General features: G+C 35.2%; 2 protein-coding genes and 3 non-coding genes across 6 annotated transcripts; 2 read left to right on the forward strand and 3 right to left on the reverse strand.

Annotated features, from left to right (window-relative positions):
- Positions 1 to 5,630: 5,630 nt before the first annotated feature.
- On the reverse strand, positions 5,631 to 5,766 carry LOC147787660 (small nucleolar RNA Z247). The gene has a single exon (XR_015413577.1). It is a non-coding gene; the product is annotated as a small nucleolar RNA Z247 (small nucleolar RNA).
- A 3,696-nt stretch (positions 5,767 to 9,462) lies between these two features.
- TRNAD-GUC (transfer RNA aspartic acid (anticodon GUC)) lies at positions 9,463 to 9,534 on the reverse strand. Its single transcript has one exon. It is a non-coding gene; the product is annotated as a tRNA-Asp (tRNA).
- Positions 9,535 to 9,595: 61 nt separating this feature from the next.
- Positions 9,596 to 9,667, reverse strand: TRNAD-GUC (transfer RNA aspartic acid (anticodon GUC)). The gene has a single exon. It is a non-coding gene; the product is annotated as a tRNA-Asp (tRNA).
- An 818-nt stretch (positions 9,668 to 10,485) lies between these two features.
- LOC111778860 (putative galacturonosyltransferase-like 7) lies at positions 10,486 to 12,661 on the forward strand. Of its 2 annotated transcripts, XM_023658851.2 has the most exons (2): positions 10,486 to 10,761; positions 11,053 to 12,661. In XM_023658851.2, the coding sequence occupies exon 2, from the start codon at positions 11,092 to 11,094 to the stop codon at positions 12,193 to 12,195; it is 1,104 nt and encodes a 367-aa protein (XP_023514619.1). In that variant the 5' UTR covers positions 10,486 to 10,761; positions 11,053 to 11,091; the 3' UTR covers positions 12,196 to 12,661. The 2 variants fall into 2 exon arrangements, with proteins under 2 accessions (XP_023514619.1, XP_023514618.1); XM_023658850.2 differs by having other exon boundaries at positions 10,488 to 12,661.
- A 5,740-nt stretch (positions 12,662 to 18,401) lies between these two features.
- LOC111778806 (pectinesterase-like) lies at positions 18,402 to 20,607 on the forward strand. Its single transcript, XM_087118987.1, has 2 exons — positions 18,402 to 19,492; positions 19,569 to 20,607. The coding sequence occupies exons 1-2, from the start codon at positions 18,490 to 18,492 to the stop codon at positions 20,264 to 20,266; spliced, it is 1,701 nt and encodes a 566-aa protein (XP_086975113.1). The 5' UTR covers positions 18,402 to 18,489; the 3' UTR covers positions 20,267 to 20,607.
- Positions 20,608 to 21,846: the final 1,239 nt, after the last annotated feature.

The raw sequence follows: 21,846 nt of genomic DNA on the forward strand, positions 1-21,846 counted from the left end.
TCATGGAAAATTTTGCCTTTGGGTCTCTTAATCATTATCTGTCTCTGAAGAACACTGAATTCTCCATTGCTGACAGAGAAATGGGTCGTGCTGATTATGAATTTATGCCATAAATTATGATGTATTAATCATTCTTTATTTTCTTTCAATCCTGGGTTCGAATCACTGTAATAGATGTTTGTTCCATTTTTTTTTTTAATTTTATGAACTTATTAAATAATAAATACAAAATTAAAAATTCATAAACATTTTAGATATTTTGGACCAAATAGATAAATACGAGGCAACGTATGTCTATCAGTACAAGTTATTCATAATATCAGTTTATTATAAGCCCGAGGGATTGAAATTTATAAATTTCTTTTTTACGATGATTCGTAGAATGATATTATTAATTTATTTTCAATTAATGGCACCAAAACTTGAGAATTTTAGATGATTATGTGTCCCATAGTAGTTGGTAGCTTCGTTTAGGATAAGAGTATTCCAAAATTCCCACTTTATTGGAATATTGTATCTTTTAACTATATGCCTTTCACTTTCCCACTTTGGTCCATTTTTTAACTCTACATTGCTTACTTTATCCACACAAAAATAAATAAATAATAATAATAATAATTTAAGAACGAAAATATAATTATGTGACATTTTCGGTGAAATTAGGGAAAGGAAATTCAATCATAATAAGAATCAAAGAACGAAAGATGAACGAGAGTTTACAGTGAAGGAAGGTTCAACGATCTTACGGAAAGAAAAGACTAAAAAAAAAAAGTATGATAAAGTGTAATTTCTTGAATAATCTATGAATTTGTTTGACATTCGTTATCATTTCAACCCATAACTGTGATTTGACTCTATTCCCTAATTTGATTCAACGAGGGTTTCTCTATCTATTTGATTGAACGAGGTAAAAAAATTCTTCTCTTCCCTCTCCCTATTAGTTACTCAAGAAGGCTATTGCCATTTTCTAGGAGTGCGTTAGTCTTTCGATTAAGGGACAAGTCAGTGTACTTCATTAACTTAGGGAAGGTTGAATCATAGTCAGTCCATTCATTCATTCCCGTCCTTCGAAACAAAGGAATAGCACATTTGTGATCTAGTTCCTACCTTAACGCACACCAAGTGTAGTAGACAATGTAGCAGTAGTTCCCATCCACCCTTTTCTTTTACCAACAGTAAAGTTTCACAAGCTGCAAGGAATTTCAATTCTCGATCCCGATAAGGAAAATGAATAATTTATAACAAAGCTTTCGTGCTGTTGATTCCTAGGTATAGTGTTTCTTCCCCTCCACTACCTGTTTTTATATCGGTGGAGTAGGGTCGACTTAATCTATAAGTTACACGTTTCGCTCGATATTAGAATCAACAATTAAAACATCGGAATTTTTTTATTTGAAAGTTGGACCTCGAACGATCGAATAATTGTTTGAAGAACAATGGCATAAAATCAAGGAGGAGATCTGACATCTGGCAGTCTTTATTGAACCAGCAAAGGGTAGAGATTTGAACATGGTACGTGCTTCCATTAATGAACATCACCACCCTCTTTCTCTCTTTAAATTACTCCAATTTCTCACAAAATTGTGGATTTAATTTCAATGGAAGGCGTTTTGGTGGGCCGTGGGCGGCGGAAGACGGTGCAGCTTGGGGCACCCGGGGGGAAGCGGCGGAATGTGTGGCAATTCAAGGTCTCGCCGAAGCTCAGGCGACTCCGGCGGCTGCCGTCGCTGAAGAAGCTGCTTGTATGGTTGAGGGATTCTTATATGAATGCGATGCTGGCGTTTGCGAGCTCTAGGGTCGTTGGTTGCGGCGGCGGTAGTGGCGATGGGGTCTGGGTTGGCGCTGGCGGAAGGGCCACGTTGAAGGAGTATGATGAGGAAATGATTATCAAGTTTATGCAAAACTGTGCCTCACACTATTGAGGACATATTCTATTTATATTGGCAAAAGATTAACTAATAGATCCGATTTCATAGGAAACTAACGAAGTAAGCCTATTCTTATGGCATGACTAACTTCAAGCTATTCTAATGGATTGACCAATTCTAACAGTCCCCTTCAATCCCAACAAGTCTTGTACATGTTGAGATTGTTACAATGTGTAGTAAAAGGAGTTTTAGACAGTGGTTTTGTCAGGATATCAGCTACTTGATCACTTGATGAAATGAACCGAACTTCCATTGCTTTACGTGCTACTTGTTCTCGAACAAAATGAAAATCAACTTCAATATGTTTCGTTCTAGCATGAAATACTGGATTTGAAGTTAAATATGTAGCTCCGAGGTTGTCACACCAGAGGCGAGGAGCCTTTGATTGATACACGCCCAGTTCCTTCAGTAATGACTTGATCCAAATCATTTCTGCAGTAAGATTCGCAATGGCCTTGTATTCTGCTTCGGTGCTTGATCTTGACACTGTAGCCTGTTTTCTGGAACTCCATGAGATTAGATTTGCTCCAAGAAATACAGCAAAGCCGCTAGTTGAACGTCGATCATCGGGACAACCAGCCCAATCAGCATCAGAAAACCCCGACAACATCATGGTTGATTTCTGAATTTTCACTCCTAATGCTAGTGTGCCTTTAACATAACGAAGAATTCTCTTCACAGCACCCCAATGAGCATCAGTAGGTGTATGAAGATATTGACACACTTTATTGACAGCAAATGCCAAATCAGGCCTAGTCATTGTCAAATATTGTAGTGCTCCCACTGTACTTCTGTATTTGAATTGTTCTTCAGCTGATAAGGGTATTCCTTGTTCTCTGAATAATTTTTCAGCAGAACCCATTGGTGTAGACATAGGTTTGCATTTTTCCATGTTTACTCTTTTCAACAAATCTAAGGCATATCGTCTCTGTGACAGTATGATACCATCTCGTGTTTTCTTGACTTCAATACCCAGAAAATACTCAAGACCACCCAAATCTTTTACTGCAAAATCTATTTTCAATTTCTGAATCAACCTTTCGGTTGCTTGATCAGAGGAGCTCACAATAATTATATCATCAACATAGATGAGCATATAGATAGTTATCTCTCTGTTTTTGAGAATAAAAAGAGATGAATCAGCTACTGAAGCCTTGAAGCCTAACTCAATAAGTTTTCCAGTCAACCTTGAATGCCAAGCTTTTGGGGCTTGTTTCAGGCCATAAAGGGCTTTCTTGAGCTTGCATATGTAATTCTTTGGTTTGGCTGAGTCTTGAAATCCTGGTGGTTGTCGCATGTACACTTCCTCTTTCAGAATTCCATGCAAAAATGCATTTTGGATATCAACTTGTCTCATATTCCAGCCCTTGGTTACTGCTAGCGAAAGAATGACCCTGATTGTTGACGGTTTGATCACAGGGCTAAAAGTATCAGTGTAATCAACACCAAATCTTTGCTTGAATCCTTTGGCAACTAATCTTGCTTTTAATCTTTCAACTGACCCATCTGCTTTTCTTTTCACTTTATACACCCATTTACTATCAATGAGATTTATTCCAGGTTTGGGTGGAACTAGATCCCAAGTGGCATTTCGTTTTAGCGCTGAGAGCTCATCATTCATTGCTCCTCTCCATCTTGGATGTTGCATGGCTTCCTGCAGGTTTCGAGGTTCAGTAGCAGTCTCTATGATCGGAGTTGTGATAGTTACAGCGCTTGCGAATTTTCTTGAGGTTTCTGAATATCTGATAGTTCCATCAGTGAATTGTTTAGCTTGTACAATGTTATTTCTCAACCTTGTTCGCATTGGATGTTGACTAGCTGCTTCAGTTGGTTGATCAGACACATGTTCATGAGTTTGGTTTTGAGCATTGATCGAACTGTTCTCAGCTTCATATTCTGCAATTTCCTCTGAACTTCTTGTATTATCTGCAGAAGATAAGCTGACACCAGACAAGTTGTCACTAGCAATATTATCAGTTTGACCATCATTCATATGGGAATTACTAACAACTGGTTCAATATCTGTAAGAGCATTTTCAGTGTAAAAACTAGCAAGTTTGGCTAAGGCTGGAAGTAGAACAGGATGATGTGGATTTGTGGTTTTGTTTGGTGGCTTAGATTCTTCAAAAGGAAAAATATTTTCATCGAAAACCACGTCTCTAGAGATGTAAATACGTCCTGTACTTCTATTTAAGCATTTATATCCCTTATGAGAAGAACTATAACCCAAGAATATACATCTAGTAGTTCTGAAACTCAGTTTCTTGTTGTTGTAAGGCCTTAAATTAGGCCAGCAAGCACAGCCAAACACCCTAAGCATGGAGTAGTCTGGACTTTTACCAAACAATTTATGAAGTGGTGTGTCTTGTTGTATGGTTCGGCTGGGCATTCTATTTATAAGAAAGCAAGCTGTGTTGAAAGCTTCATCCCAGTAGGATAGAGGCATGTTGGCTTGAGCGAGTAAAGCAAGGCCAGTTTCTACAATGTGTCTGTGTTTTCTTTCGACTAACCCATTCTGCTGGTGTGTGTGAGGACAGGAGATATGATGTTCAATGCCTGTGGATTTGAAATAATTGTGTAACCGATGGTATTCACCCCCCCAATCTGATTGGACGGAGCGAATTTTGGTATTTAGCATAGTTTCAACATGTTTTTGAAATTGAAGGAACACAGACTCAACATCAGATTTGCATCTCAGAAAGTAAATCCAAACATAACGACTAAAATCATCAACAAAGGAAACATAATATTTGGAATTATTTACTGACGCAATGGATGGACCCCATACATCAGTGTGAATTAATTGAAGGGGTGCTGTAGATACATGCTGAGAAGAACCAAATGGCAATTGATGTGCTTTCCCTAATTGACAAGCATTACAAATTGAGGAAGAGGGAATATTAGTATCTATAGCTAAATTATTATCTTGTAGAATTCTAATGGTAATTGGAGATGCAGGGTGCCCTAGCCTTCTGTGCCATTGTTCTTTCGAAAGTTTGGCTGTCAGCAAGGCTTGACTGAAATTATGCGGTAGAACGTATAGGCCATTCTTACATCTACCGTGGAGCAGGAGTTTCTTCGTGACTCGGTCCTTAACCAAAAAATAGTTTGGGTGAAATTCTACAACAGCATTATTATCAGATGCTAGTCTTTGTACTGAAATTAGGTGCTTATTGATTTTAGGAACATATAGGATATGTTTCAGAACAAGAGATGAACCAGAAATTAATGAATTCCCAATATGAGAGATAGACAAACCTGCGCCATTTGCAACCTGAATTTGGTCGGTGCCAGTGTAGCGTTCTCTGGTGGTAAGCCTCTCTAGGTCATTGGTGATATGATCTGTGGCTCCAGTGTCAACATACCAGTTTGTGTCACTAGTGTATCCACTGGTTGCCAAAGCTGCTTGTTTGAGATTATTTTCGGCTTGATATGCCTGATCAAATCTGTGCCAGCATTGCAAAGCATCGTGATTGGGCTTACCACAAATCTGACAGACAATGCCTGAGCTGCTTTGTGTCTTTGATGGTTGACGTCCAGGATTGTTCACAGTACGCCTTGATTGTCCATGACCACTATTTAACTGACGACTACGACCGCGACTACCTCGACCTCCATTGGCACCTCCACGAATGGATATCCTATTGACATTGTTAGCAGATGAAAGTTGCTCAAATGTACCCTTACGCAAGTGCCGCATCTCATAGCTCAGCATGTGAGCATACACGTCGCTGACAGTGTATACATCTGTTCTGGTTGTAATGCTTGTGACTAGAGGATCATAATCTGGACCAAGTCCTTGCAGCATGTAGGCGATGAGTTCTTCATCCTCTATTCGCTTGCCAATGGCAGCAAGTGTATCACCAAGATGTTTTACTTTACGAAAGTAGTCAGCAATTGTCATGTCCTTTTTCTGGATAGTAGAGAGTTCCATACGGATCTGCATTGCTCTTGCTCGAGATGTGGAAGCAAATTGTCGCTCCAGCGTAATCCAGGCTTCTCGTGCAGTGGTGATTCCAACCATCGTGCTGAGAACCTCCTCAGTGACTGATGAGTTGATGAGGCTGAGTACCAGCTGGTCCTGGGGGTACCAGACTGTGAACTCAGGGTTGATGATAATTTTGCGATTCCCTGTTTCTTCACTTGGTTCAACGGCGATCGTCTGGCTTGGTGCAGGCATGGATCCATCCACAAAACCAACAAGGTTTTGGCTACGCAAGTAGGGAAGGATTTGGGTGGACCACAGTAGATAATTTTCTTGTGTAAGCTTAACACTAATCACCTGACTGATCGACGGAGAAGACATTGTGTTGTTTGGGATTGACATGTCTAACAGCAGAGGCTATGGATCTCGTGGATCTTATTTCGGCTCTGATACCATATCAAGTTTATGCAAAACTGTGCCTCACACTATTGAGGACATATTCTATTTATATTGGCAAAAGATTAACTAATAGATCCGATTTCATAGGAAACTAACGAAGTAAGCCTATTCTTATGGCATGACTAACTTCAAGCTATTCTAATGGATTGACCAATTCTAACAATGATCACGGAGATCTACAAGTCGTTGGTGGTGGCTCAGGCGCGGTTGCCTCCGCCGGAATCTGTCCGGCCGAGTTGGGTCGGCGGCCGGTTGCCGGCTGTGGCGGAATAATCCGGTGGAGGTAGGGGAAGGATATTCTATCTGATTTTTTTATTTTTCTTCAGTTTTTCTGTTTCTTTTGTAATAAATTAATTAAGATATTAATATTAAAAATTAAAAAAAAAAAAGAAAAAGAAAAAGAAAAAGGGGTTTGAAATATACTTGAATTAAAAAAAAAAAAAATAGTTAAGTGGATAATAAGTTAGTTAGTTAGTTAGTTAATTTGGTTAATTTTAATAATAATCACGTGATGGAACTTCTATTCTTATTTTGTTTAATTACATTAATTCAATTTTAACTACAAACTTCGTTTATTAAAATCGCTGTAATTTTGGTTTGTAATTAGGGGTATTTTAGGTATTTTAAGGATATTCATACAATTAAAAAGATTTTTTTTTCTTTTTCAAAATATTTATTTATACAATAATTGAAGATTAAATTATGTACTTAATTGTTGTTATTTTTATGATTGTATTGATTTTCATTTAATCCTAACCTCCATTTATTAATTACAACTGTGCCATTAATGTTTTTAAAAATTAATATCCTTTAATTCTGGGAATTACTAAAATTAAATAAATAGTTTTTTTTGTCAAGTACTGAATTATTATTTTATAAGTTTTTTTTTATAAATATTTTCATTTATTTTGGAAAATGTCTATTTTACCCTCACTCTCACCTGGTACTAATTATTGATTTATTATGACATTTTATAATGTTTTCTTTAAACAATTATATTTAAAATTATTGGTTTAATTGTTATTACGGTGGAAAATAAAATTTAAAAAATCACCTGTAAATAAATAATATTATTGAAAATGAGAATTGAAATAAATAGCACAAGTAGACGAGTAAGTTTTCGCCATCTTCATCCCGCTCAGTGGACATATCTAGTAATGGATAAAGAATTAACAATGAAAATACTATCGACAAGATCTAATGACGTAATTAATTTAAAAACGAACCAAAATTTTTCTTTAAACGTCAAATTAGAATTTGATCCAACCTTAGAATATCAGATGTTATGCAAACCGGATAAATAAATAAAAAATTTAATATTTTAAAAATAATTAAAATAATAGAACTAAATTTTAATTAAATTTGGTGGATATTAATAAATTTAAGCATTGATTATTAAATAAATAAAATATATAAATCAGTCAAAGTTTGTAACTTCGAAACACATGTTCTTTTTAACTTTATGTTAAATTCAACCACTAATTTATTATCTTTAAATAAAATTAAAATAATCATATAAATAAAGTATTCTAATTATTAAATAACTCGAAAGAGAGGTTATTATCAACGCAACTCGAATATATATGCCAAATAAAGATCGTGGTATACAATTATGTCTTATTTTAACTTAGATGTAAGGTATGCATTCCCTTAATAAAAAAATGGGGACCATGCCCGTTATTATTAAATTCTAGAGCATTAACAATATTAATTAATTCGAAAGTTAGAGTTGATATAGTCTAAATAGTTCTCTTTCGAAAAATATATATTTAAACTTTTTAATCATGATTTTAATTATAATTGTGAGAACCCACGTCGACGGGAGATAGGAATGAAACATTCTTTTTATCGGTTTGGAAACCTCTCCCTAGTAGACGCGTTAAGACCGACGACAATATAAGGGTGTTGAAATCGTGAGGACAATACCAGGATGTGAAAACCTCTCCCCATTTTAAAATCGTGAGAACGGACGATGATACTAAGATGTGGAAACCTTTTCTTAAGATACGCGTTTTAAAACCGTGAGACCGATGACAATAATTAACCACTCAAAATAGACAATATAGCTTAGGCTGTTGTAAGATTATTGCATAGTATTTTTTGAGAGTGACATGATTTTAAAATTTTAAATTACTAAAATTATAATTTATATAAATTATATTTAAAGTTCATTTACGTATCTCCAAAATTAAAACATGTGATTAAAAAAAAAAGAGAGAATGAATTTTTTTTTTTAAATACGTTGTTTATTGAAAAAAAAAAAAAAAAAAACACAAAAAGCGCATGATGATGGTGGACGCCAGGCTGGCCTAGAAGGCCCTGTACTGCACGATCTGCCTCCACGTGGGACCCTTGACTATCCAGCTCTCCTAATAATCACACGCAGATGCTGAGCTGTCATCTCCAGTCCTATCGTACAATTGCCCACAGGCTACTCGATATTTGACCGTCTCCTCCACGTGCTCTCTTCTGATTCGATATGCGCCTTTTCCTTTTATTTTCGCTCCAATATTTCCTTTTTAATTTATAAAAAGTAAATAATTTCTTTGAGATTTGTTCGAAAACATAAATAGATGGAAAATACATATATTTCTTAAATAATTAACAATTGCGTTATTATGCGGATGGTACAGGTGGCTTTAGATTCTGCGGGGTTCATTCACGAGGACAAAATTGTCATTTCGTATTAAAAAAAATCTGTACATGTTTTAAAGATCAATGTCCTGTCGGTCGATTTTGGGGTTTTTGTTTTAAAGAAAATTAATTTGGGGAGAAGTAAATCAATAAAAACAAGGCTTTAAATAATATTTTATTTATTTTTTCTTTTGACTTATAACTCCAACTATTAATTATAAGTTATTCTTAGACCACCATCATGTGTTATTATTTAAATTATAATTTAACTGATTAATATGTATATTAAGTATTTTTTAACTTTTTTATTTTATTTTATCAAATATGGTTGAACAAAAAAATTGATATATAATAATTTATCAATATTAATATTAATAATTAATTGAACTTGTAATTTAATTCAATATTGTTTGTCGGTAGGATGATAGATTAAAATAATATATATTTGTGGTTTAGAGATAAAATAATATTTAATAAATAGGTGCAAAGATACAAAGCAAAAAATAAAAATTAAAACGCCGTTGCCGGGGATCGAACCCGGGTCACCCGCGTGACAGGCGGGAATACTCACCACTATACTACAACGACTTGTTGATTACCGTTTGAAATTTATTATATGCAAACAGGACGACGTTAAATTGAAAATAAACGCCGTTGCCGGGGATCGAACCCGGGTCACCCGCGTGACAGGCGGGAATACTCACCACTATACTACAACGACTTGCTGATTTAAATATGTTTATTTGTTAAATTTTAGTTAATTTCTTTCAATAATTTTTTAAATATTATTAATTTTCTAAAAAATAGATTATATTTTTCTTACATAAAAGTCACAGTTATTATTATTTAACTTAATTTAAATTTTACTAAAAATATAAATTGACTTCAATTTTGAACACACATGGTTTAAAAGTTGTGGGTATACTTTTTTATATTGAAAATGTAATAATACTGACAATAAAATGATAGCATGAAATAATAAAAAAAGAATTTAATTTTATTGAGAATAAAATATGATGAGAACCACAAAATAAAAATCTCATTAAATGAAAACCTGACTACAAATTCAGTACACCAGTAACTCATCTAATGAATGTACTAATTTCCCATAATGGTCCTTATATTTAATCTTTGACCAAATAATAAATACATCCGGTAAATTTATTATTTTTGTATTAATTATTAGTTAAGTTATATTAAGATTAATAATATTTATTAATTTTATAAATAGTGTAACACTTAATCTTAGGTTTGATATTATAATTAATTTTTAGTTAAAGAGATGCGAAAAGAAAAAAAATAAAAAGGCTAAGGAGTGCAGAATACGTACACGAGTACATCTGGCCAAGTGGGTCCCACCTCTCATCCTTGAACTGACAGCGACAGCTGTCTTTTTTCTGTCCCACGTAAATTTTTATTTTAAATGACAATAATCTAATTTTAATTTATTTTATTGTTTTACCTCTCTATAATTATTTAATTAAACAAATTATTATTATTTTTTAAATTATTGATTTGTATTTTCTGGTTGTGCTTTTCTATGGTGGAAATCCAAAAGCTGAAAATAAAAAAGAAATTAAAAAAAAAAAAGAAAAAAAAAAAAAGTCCTCTCTTTCTATCTTTCTCTCTCCTCCGCTTTCTGTTGTACAGCTGCGAGTTGTCTGTGGCTCTGGTTTTGTGTTTCGCCTTCTCCTCTTCCCGGGAATCGATACCAATCTGAAAAATCGAGGAGGAGGAGGACGAAGAACAGAGCATTTTACGGCACCGAGAGGGAGGGGATTTTTCTACATTCTGTTCACCGGCGAACTTCCACCGGTGAGTTTTCTTCTTTGCCTTTGTTGTTTTGTTTACTTCCATGTCCACTGAATGTTGCTGCGGCTATTTCTTCTCTGAGGCCGGTTTGTATCCACGGCATCCTCCTCTCTACTTTGGTTCACTCATGCACTGGCTTAAAATTCGATTCCATTTCTCTGTTTGATGTTCAAGAAGATCGATTCGTCGATTCTGTTTTCGTTTCCAACTCTGGCTGATTCTAGAAGAGAAACCCTAGGTTTTGTCCGTTTTTCGATTTCGCCTAATCTGGATAATAATCCGTTTGATTTTAAGTCGAGGAGGAAGGGGAAAAGAGCGATTCGAGGAGTGAAGATGTTGTGGATTATGAGATTCTCCGGATTCTTCTCTGCCGCTATGTTGATGGTTATTCTCTCTCCATCTCTTCAATCATTTCCTCCGGCGGAAGCCATTCGATCCTCTCATCTTGACTTTCATCTCCGGCAGTCGGTTCCACTTTCGCTCTCCGATTCGCACACTCGGTTTCTGTTCCGTAGGTCGCCGTCGTATCGTAATGCGGAGCAATGCAGTTCGAGCGACTCGAAGTTTTCTGGTAGATTTGGTGTTTGCGATCCGAGTTTGGTTCATGTTGCGATTACGCTTGATGTTGAGTATCTCCGCGGCTCAATCGCCGCTGTGAATTCGATTCTGCAGCATTCGCTCTGTCCGGAGAGCGTGTTCTTCCATTTCCTTGTTTCTGAGACTAATCTGGAAGCTGTTGTTAGATCCGCTTTCCCTCAGTTGAAATTTAAGGTCTATTATTTCAATCCAGCGATTGTTCAGAATCTGATTTCGACGTCGGTGAGGCAAGCGCTTGAGCAGCCGCTTAATTACGCGAGAAACTACTTGGCAGAGCTTTTGGAGCCCTGTGTTCGGAGAGTGATTTATTTGGACTCCGATCTCGTCGTTGTTGACGATATCTCGAAGCTTTGGAGAACTAATTTAGGTTCCAGAACCATCGGAGCTCCGGAATACTGTCACGCAAACTTCTCAAAGTACTTCACCTCTCGGTTTTGGTTGGATAAGCGGTTTTCCGGCACGTTTCTTGGCCGAAAACCTTGTTACTTCAACACCGGCGTGATGGTTATAGATCTGGTTAAGTGGCGGCGGGCTAGCTACACGAAGAGGATAGAACGATGGATGGAGATTCAGAAAAACGATCGGATCTACGAACTCGGATCTCTCCCACCGTTTCTTTTGGTCTTCGCCGGTGATGTAGCGCCTATTGAACACCGGTGGAACCAGCACGGCCTCGGCGGCGACAATGTGAAAGGAAGTTGCAGGAATCTCCACGCCGGTCCAGTAAGCCTTCTTCACTGGTCTGGTAGTGGAAAGCCATGGATGAGACTGGACTCAAAGAATCCCTGCCCTCTTGATTCACTTTGGGCTCCATATGACTTGTACGGCCACTCCCACTGAACCACCACCGACCACCTACAGCCGTCGTCGGTAAGTGCTCAAAACACTAAAAATCCCTCCCTGATCATTCCCCTTCTTCAACCTCTTCTCCAAGGAGGACTGTTTTGTCTCCTAATTTAGTCCTCCAAAATTCCCCCATTCTTTTCCTTCTCCATTAATTCATATTTTCTTCTCCCTTTTTCTTTACAGATTTTCATTAAATTCTCTCTTCCTTTTTTGCTCCATCATCGTCTTCCTTCATACCATTTGTATTCTACTCTACCCCATGATTATTATTCCTTGTTCTGAAAATAAGAAATAGAAGGATAGCCACAAAAAAGAACAAAAAAAAAAAAAAAAAAAAAAAAAATTGTTGTATAGACTCCCATGGGTTTGTCTTTTCTTTCTATCTATAGATGGTATGTTTCTTCATGTTTGATATCTGTATTGATTTTGGATTTAATGCCATTTTAGCTTCTTCCTTTCATTTTGCGTAGATTCTGCTACCCCCCATGCTTTTTGGATATTAGTTCTTATTCTGATCAACCCATCCCTGATTGCCCATTTGAGGAACTAACTTTTCCTCCTCTGGGATTTTGATCAAAACTTTAATCTCTGATTCTGATAGAAAAGATGATCGGATCGATCAAAGTTGTGACAAAAATTGTTGGTTAGTGTAGAAAGTAGGCCACGGGCTCTATGAGATTAGTAGAGGTAGCTTTGTTCAAGGGGAAGAAGAACAAAGAACCATGCCAGCCTTGTGAGCCACCCTCCTCTTTATTCATTCCCTCACACCCTTTACTTTCTTTTTCTCTTTTCCTGCCCGTGAGTTTTCCAAATTAAAAAAAAAAAAAAAAAAATAGAAAAAGAAGAATGTGGGACCCATGTAGGATTAGGGGGAGAGTTGAAATATGATGACACGTGGCCAGCTACACGTGGTAGTGATGTGATGGAATCAAAGGCGTTGGCATCTGCCAGTCGGCACAATGATTGGGATTATTCTTCATTTATTATTAATCTTAATTTATTTTAATTTAAAATCTAATAATCCTTTTTTTTTTTAGCTTACAATGTCCTGGTGGTGACGTACCCACCGTAACATGCCTGTTGTACCTTTTTCATTGGTCGTTTTCTTTTTCAAAATATTTTAAATTAATTTTTTTTCTTCTATATTAAAAAAATGTATTATTAGTTGTATTTATTATTATTATTGGAGATGTGATTATGACATGATAACTGTTATATTCAACTTGGAGGGCAACTGGAATTTTGAAATATAAAAGAAATTAACTATTAAATTCAAATGACATGATATAATTAATTAATTATATAAACTAATATAATTGTCCATATTCAGGAATTAAAAATGTTTTTTTCCGCAAATATTTGTTAGTTTATTTAATTAGGTATAGATTATTGAAACCATAGATATAAGAATATATATATATATATATTTAACGAGAAAATCTATTACATTAAAAATGGTTAGTATTCACAAAAATAATTAAAAATAAAATAGTTTGATTTTTTAAAATTTAAATTTTACTGTTCCATTTAACATGTCACCATCAAATTTTTAGATGAAAGGATATCTATTTGTCGTAACGATTTCTCCAAATTAGGTTAGATGGTCTTCGTTGATGTTGGCGTCTTATGAGTCGAGGCTCTTCCAGCAAAACTATTATATCGTTTGGTTCAAATTATTAGATTTGAATCTCGTTTTAGTGTAGGAGAAAGGAATAAAGCAAGAGAATCATGAGACACTCCACCAAGCTATTTGACTCTAAAGTGAAATTAAATTGTTAACAACTTTGGTTAACTTTTAGGGGCTTCACTTGTAACTATCTAATTAACACTATCTCACTTTATTAAAGGTGTATGTCCTTCGATTTGAACTTTTTTAGAAAATTACATTTATTGTACAAATATGTTTTCTATTTAGAATTAAATAAATGACTATTTTGTTTCTCTGTAGGAGTGGCCTACACTATCGCATAATTTTGAACATATTTGTCTTATGCTTGATTACAATTATTGAAATGTTGTTTCATAGACAATTTTGAAGGCAATCATGTTCACTGTACAATCTCTATTGCATATCCTTTTCTTTGTTTTGAGACGAAAGATGAATGAGACAGATTGAACGAGGTAAAGCTAAATTCACGAGCCCTAAAAACGATCTTAGCTCACTCACCTTGGTAGGTGCTAGCCACTCCTGAGCCCAACACTTCTTCAATTTACTAAGATATCCCGTCTCAAATTCACTCTGCTACTTGAAGATATTGCGTACGTATACATATCAAGAGAGAGATAGCAAAAAATTACCCAAAATCCCGAGAAATCAGAGGAAATAGCTGAGTAATAGCGTATAATTTTTTTTTTTTAATACGTGACTATATCTAATATAGTCTCGTTTTCTCCTCCTACATCACAATTTTATAAAATTGTATTGTGCTTAGAGTTGGAAATCAATTCTACTTTCTATCAACTAATTTTTGTACACAATGTTCTCGTACCATTCATTATGATCGGATCATAATGTCTTGATAGATTTACCAAAATGGATTTAACTTTAGTCTCATTTTTTCTTTAACTTTTCAAAAAAAGTTACATTTGGTAAAGATACTTATATATTAAATAATCATCAATCACATATAAAATATTAACAATATTCTTTGACTCCTGCATTCATCAGACCACTTGGGTCAGAATGCAGCAGCCCAAAACGCTCTTTGATCTTCCAGCCTTGTTCAATAAAAGCCCGATGATTATGTTGCATGAAAAGCGAGATCTATAGACATGTAAAGTAATTAACTCCAACGTTTAGAGAATTAATTTTTACTAAGTCTTTTCATTTTATTCAATTTGACATATTACCAAATGAATTGCCAAAACAAGTATATCATCTTTTGGAGAAAACAATTTGTCCTCTTATTCTTGATTCTCTAATCATGAATATATCAATGTTTCGTAATATAGTAAGTGTTAACATTTTAACACATACTTACTTAATTTGATTAATTTGAGCCGAACATATTTTCAAATAATTTTGAAAATATAAATTTTAATATTTCAAAGTAACTCATGCTATATGAATTATTTAATATAATAAAGTTTGAGAAATTAAATTTTTCTCGTGGTTACTAAAAACACCATGTTCAGCATTTAGTAACAATTTTTACTTAACATCTTAATGTCCCCCGCTACTAGTGTCTTCACGAACCGGTTTCGAACCACCACTAGAGTCTTCTCCACTATCCTCCGACCTTAGAACGGGATTGTGGAATTCGGTGAGTGACCAAACTTGTGGGGTTTATTTGGCAAGCATGCAAGTTTGGTTAAACCAAATTTTGACACCTCAAACTTCCACCCGTATGGATTTTTTCATTAAATGAAGTCAACATTTTGACTTTCCTCATTCTAATTCAACAATTAATTTAATAATTAATTTCAAATTAGAGTAACATTAAATGATTAATTAAACTATTTAATTAATATTTAATATTAATTCAAAAGTCAATCTCAATCAATTCCCACACATAATTGATTAAGATATTTAAATCTTATTTAAATATTTCAGATTCTCTCTTTTTGTTTAATTCGTAAATAAAACAAAAAATGCGGTTAAATATATCGTATATATGTAGCGCATATTCCCTAATTTAAATTCGAACACTTCGAACTCACTCATCACACTATTCTATGGTTTAGTCCGATATGAGCTAGTAGAGGGACCTAATGGACTTATAGATCATGGGCTCTAACGATCCAAGATTAACCGGTTAAACTCATTAACCTGGTTAACCAACATTCGTTAACTACTAGGACACTCCACTATAGCCTAGTAGTTGCACTTCCCTCACTATAGATATATTTCTGTCCATTTGATATAACCATAATTAGTAAGTCGATCCTTCACAGGTTGTTTGTAACTAGAGCTGGGTCAATTTACCGTTTTACCCCTAAAGTTACTTCTTGTTCTTTATGTCTCACTGATCCTCTAATGAACAATTGGTTTGTGGTTCAACCAGTAAACCGAATCCCTCTCAGGCCAATGAGAGGATGGGGCCCTTGTTCAAGACCTGGAGTCAGTGCTTAAGGGAACTACCTCTCTTCTATCCCTAAAAGTGGGTAGGAGGGAATTCCATCTTGCACCCGACGTCCCCAGCCATTCACCCAGTCTTACCCCTGAAATGGGAGGCCTATTGAGTCGGCGAAGTAGAGCCACTCTCACCCATGCAAATCTAAGGATAATTCCGAATAAATAGGAGTTCATGGTTAGCTCAGGATTAAAACCGAGTTACCTAGGTTATCGAATGAAAAGAAAATCAGTCTCAACAATAAACGACATTATAAAGTAAGAGTTGTTTTCTTCATGGTCCGATCTTATGCAATACTCATTGCATAGGACGCCCCACTCACATGTCTTCACATGTACAATTTAGTGATCACATTGTTTATATCATATACAAAAGTGGGCCGCATCCATAGTGTGCCCAGAATAAGGTACTCAGCTTTATCCTTATACTATAGATCATTTTGACTATATACTTGAACTTGATCCACTCTTATGTCTCTACATATAGTTCAAGTAATCATACTATAGCCAGAGTGTTCTTAATTTATTGAATTTAGATTAATGATGGTAAAGTTCACTTTATTCAATAACAATTTTTACTGAATAAACAACAATAATAACTTTATTGAAAATAGAATATGTTTTTGTTTACAAACTATGAGTTTTAGGACATAAAACCCAACACACGTGAGTTCACATGTAGAGGTGTTCCATTTTGTCACCTTAAATACTTCAGCCTAGCCAGAACCTTCCTTAGACAGAGTTCCCTTACAGTCAATTTTTACTTAAAAATTCATTAATCTTTAATTAACTATTAATTACTAGATCAATGAACATCAGTGAATTAAACGGTTTTTAATCCTAACAATTATACTAAAATGTACATGGAAAATACATGCTTATTACGAAATCATCTTAATTCTATTTAGGAGCAACTTAATCAAAATTTTCCAAATATAACGTTTATACTAAAAATAAATCAAATGCATGATTATGCTTAACTATGGTGGGATTTTAACATAAATGACATATCTTATGCATTCAATCAATTAATTTAAAACAACATCATATGCATCATTAAATAATAAAAAAAAAAAAACAAAGCAAAATTGGCCGACATATTTGGTATATCCTAGAAATTGAAATTGGATTAAATTACAACAATTTAAGTCCAATTCATATATTGGATTAAATTATCTTATATTAACTACGTTTTTTCATTAATCTATGTAATCATATGTTTGTCAAGTACGTTTAGATAACGATTTCTCCAAATTAGGTTAGATGGTCTTCGTTGATGTTGATATCTTACGAGTTGAGGCTCTTCAAGCAAAACTATTAAGTCGTTCGATTTAAATCATAAGATTTGAGTCTCGTTTTAGCGTAGGAGATTGGAATAAAGCAAGAGAATCATGAGACCCTCCACCAATGAAAATATGGGTATACCCTACAAGAATTGACCCATCCCATAGTTGTGCCTTTCAAATGGACATTCAAAGCTTAGAAATTTAGGGCACTTAAAAAAATCTGTTATTTTCGGGACCATATGCAATTTCTTTTGTTCCTCGAACTTATCATATTAAAAAAATTCAATTCTTTCGTCTACTCGATTTCATTTAAATTCAATTCAAACCCATTGAAAAAAACCGTTCTTTCTAATTAATCTAATTCGAAATTCGATAAATTTTATAACCAACAACATAGTTCATAGGATAAACACCTAAATGAAAAAAAGCTCTCTAACCCTCTAATTAATCCAATTCAAAATTTCAAAATTAGATGAATTTTATAACGAACAACTAGTAGTGTTCTTGTGCTATTGATATTAAGCACAATTGTTCGAGCTATAAATATATTAATTTTATCTGAGTTAATTAACTATTGAATAATTAATGATTATTAAAAAATGACTTAATTTAATAAACTTAACATAATCACGGAAGATTCTAAACACCAAATTAGCTAAAATTAATTAAATATAATCCTAATTTTAGAAAAAATCAGTACCCACCAGATAAATTTAGATAAAGAAAAATCAAAATTTTATTTAAAAAAAAAATACCGGTACAGAATGCTCCAACTTTAACTATATTAACGGTAATGTCGGAAATTAGTTAAAATCTTCAACTATAAAAACAGTCCATTGTTGAACAGAAGACATCAAGCAATTATTCAGCTTCCCATTTCCCATTACCCAACAAAAAAAGGAAAAAAATAAGTAAAAAAAAAGAATAAACATGGCATATGACCGCGGTGGGTGCAAGAACAAAATTGCTACCTTTGTGATGTCATCTCTGTTTCTAGCCGCTGTGGCGGTGGCGGCCGACAATGTCGACGACAATGCTAGTGGTGGCGGCACGGCAGGGGACGTTGTGTCCACCGCAGCAGTTAAGTCTCTGTGTCAACCGACATCTTATCGCGAAACCTGCGAAAAAGTTCTGGTGAATGCAACCAAAGACTCAAAAGATCCACGAGACTTGATCAAGGCAGGATTCCATTATGCCGTTGATCAACTCAAATTGGCCATTGCAAATTCCCCCACTTTGAAAGAATCAGCTACTGACCCAATGGCTAAGCAAGCGGTTGATGCGTGCGAAGAGCTCATTGATCATGCGGTTGACGATCTTTTAACGTCATTTGATAAAGTCACTGATAGTTTTACTGTGAATAGAATCTCTAATTATATTGAGACAATTAGGCTTTGGTTGAGTGGCGCATTGACGTATCAAGAAACTTGTTTGGATGGCTTCAAGAATGTCCCTGGTGATACTGGGGAAAAGATGACCAATTTGTTGAAGACGTCTAGAGAAATGACCATCAATGGGTTGTCGATGGTGGGTGAGGTTACAGCCATTGTGACCTCTTTGTGGCGTGCATTGGGGCTTCAATCATTTGGGCGACAACTTAGAGTAGACGAGTACGATGAGGAAGAGCCATCATGGGTCAATGATAGGCGAGGGCTACTCCAAGCCACTGGCGCTAACGTTAACGCCGATCTGATAGTGGCTAAAGATGGAAGTGGAAAGTATACGACAATCACTGAAGCTCTTCAAGAGGTCCCGAAGTTTAGCAATAAAACCTTTATTATTTATGTTAAGGAAGGAGTTTATGAAGAGCCAGTATTGGTTGACAAATCCATGACCTATGTCATGATGATTGGAGATGGAATGGATAAGACCAAGATCACTGGTAGCAAGAATTTCAAGGATGGAGTAAACACATTCAAAACTGCTACCGTTGGTAAGTTAGCATTTAGTTTATGATCACATTCTTGTGAATTCAACCAAGTGATAACATGTTTTCATATTCTTAACAGCGGTCGATGGGGTCAACTTCATTGGAAAAGACTTATGTTTCGAGAATTCGGCTGGGGCTGAAAAACATCAGGCCGTGGCACTTCGAGTTCAATCCGACATGTCCATCTTCTACAATTGTAGAATGGATGGCTATCAAGATACTCTCTACGCCCACACCCACCGTCAATTCTACCGAGATTGCATCATCACTGGCACCATCGACTTCATCTTTGGCAACGCTGCTGTCGTGTTCCAGAATTGTAAGATCTTTGTGAGGAAGCCATTAGAGAATCAACAATGCATTGTCACTGCCCAAGGCCGAACCGAGAGGAAAGAGCCCACCGGTATCATACTCCAGAACTGCGTCATCTCTTCTGACCCTGAGTACTTTCCTGTTCGCCATATCAGCAAGTCCTACCTCGGCCGCCCATGGAAGGAATACTCAAGAACCATCATCATGCAATGCCAAATCGACGACTTGATACAGCCTGAAGGGTGGCTTCCATGGGAAGCCGATTTTGGTCTGAAGACTCTGTTTTACTCAGAGTTCGAAAATAGAGGACCTGGTGCAGCAACACAGAATCGAGTTAAGTGGAGGGGAATTAAACAAATCTCAGCAAAGCACGCCCTTGACTTCACCCCTGCATTCTTTATTCATGGTAATAGTTGGATCAAGCGCACTGGAGTACCATATAGTCCGGGTATGATGGTAGTGTAAAACTATTTAACCGTATAGGCCACGGGCTCTATGAGATTAGTAGTGGTAGCTTTGTTCAAGGGGAAGAAGAACAAAGAACGATGCCAGCCTTGTGAGCCATCCTCCTCTTTATTCATTATTCCAAACTCTCAATTTAAATTAGTTAAATTAAAAAAAGAAAAATTAGAAAAAGAAGAAGATGGGACCCATGTAGGATTAGGGGGAGAGTTGAATTATGATGACACGTGGCCAGTTACACGTGGTAGTGATGTGATGGAATCAAAGGCATTGGCATCTGCCAGTCAGCACAATGATTGGGATTATTCTTCATTTATTATTAATCTTAATTTAAAATCTAATAATCCTTTTTGTTTTTCCAGTTATATAATTTGATATAATAAGGTAGACTACAGTTATATAATTTGATATAATAAGGTAGACTACAGTTATATAATTTGATATAATAAGGTAGACTACCGTTATATAATTTGATATAATAAGGTAGACTACCGTTATAGTAGATTCATATACAATCTGTACAAGAGGCCGTTGCTTCTTCATAGTAAAATACTTGCTCAAATCGCAATATTAAATAGGAATTGTCTTTATATGATTTCCAATGAGATCATAAAATAAGATTGGAAAGAATCCAGGAATGCTTAAAATGATAAAATATGATAAAGTGGTTAAAATGAGCAAATATGTTCAATAAAAAAAAGATTAATTATTCTTCTCTTTTTTTTTTTTTTTTTCTTACGACACACGACAATCAAATCTAAATAAAGGGGAGGGTGGTTCTCGGTTGAGTTTGGATTATCTATCTATTCTTGGTTCTAAGACCAATAGTTCGAGCAGTAGACGCCCTTCTTTCAAATTGTTTTTCATTATTATGAAACTTCTTTCAAATTGTTTCTCATTATTATGAAAAGGTAACAAAGATAAGCGTTGCTATTTTAAGGTCAATCTATTTACCGGTCTAGATAATATTTTTCCTTGTTCACTAATAAATCGACTAATTAAACTCACGTTTTTATAATCAATTGGATCGGGAGCAAACGCCTACGAAAAGATCGTTTGGATTTAAGAAGGAGTCTCTTGGATTTATCCATGGTTTGTTTATTCCTTATCCCGAAAATCCTATTTTAGAATTAAGAAATAGGATTTGGAAAAGGGTGACACAGATCTATTTCTTTATCTCCCCATGAATTGTATGATTGTAACAACGGGGACAGAATTTTCTCAATTCCAATCTCGACTAGGCGTATTGGGTCAATCCTTTTGAGTAATATATCTGGAAATCCCCGGATTCCTTGTTAACACTGTTTCAAACACAACATGTAACGACCCTAATATTTTACCTATTTAATCTAAGGTCATTACTACACCTTAAAATGCGGAATGACCCTACTCATGAATGCCATGTACTCTCGCCCTTTATTACCTCGTGCAAGAGAAAATGACTAGAAAAAAAAAACATTATTGAAAATAAAGGGGAAGTGACAAAACCAAATGAATGTTTGTTTATTATGCAAAAATTTCAACCTATAGTAACCTATACTAATGATGCAAACCGAATTCAGCCTAGACTACGAAATGGAAAA

The sequence above is a fragment of the Cucurbita pepo genome, chromosome 17 (genome assembly GCF_057944985.1).
Source record: "Cucurbita pepo subsp. pepo isolate OVF chromosome 17, ASM5794498v1, whole genome shotgun sequence".
Lineage (NCBI taxonomy): Eukaryota > Viridiplantae > Streptophyta > Magnoliopsida > Cucurbitales > Cucurbitaceae > Cucurbita > Cucurbita pepo.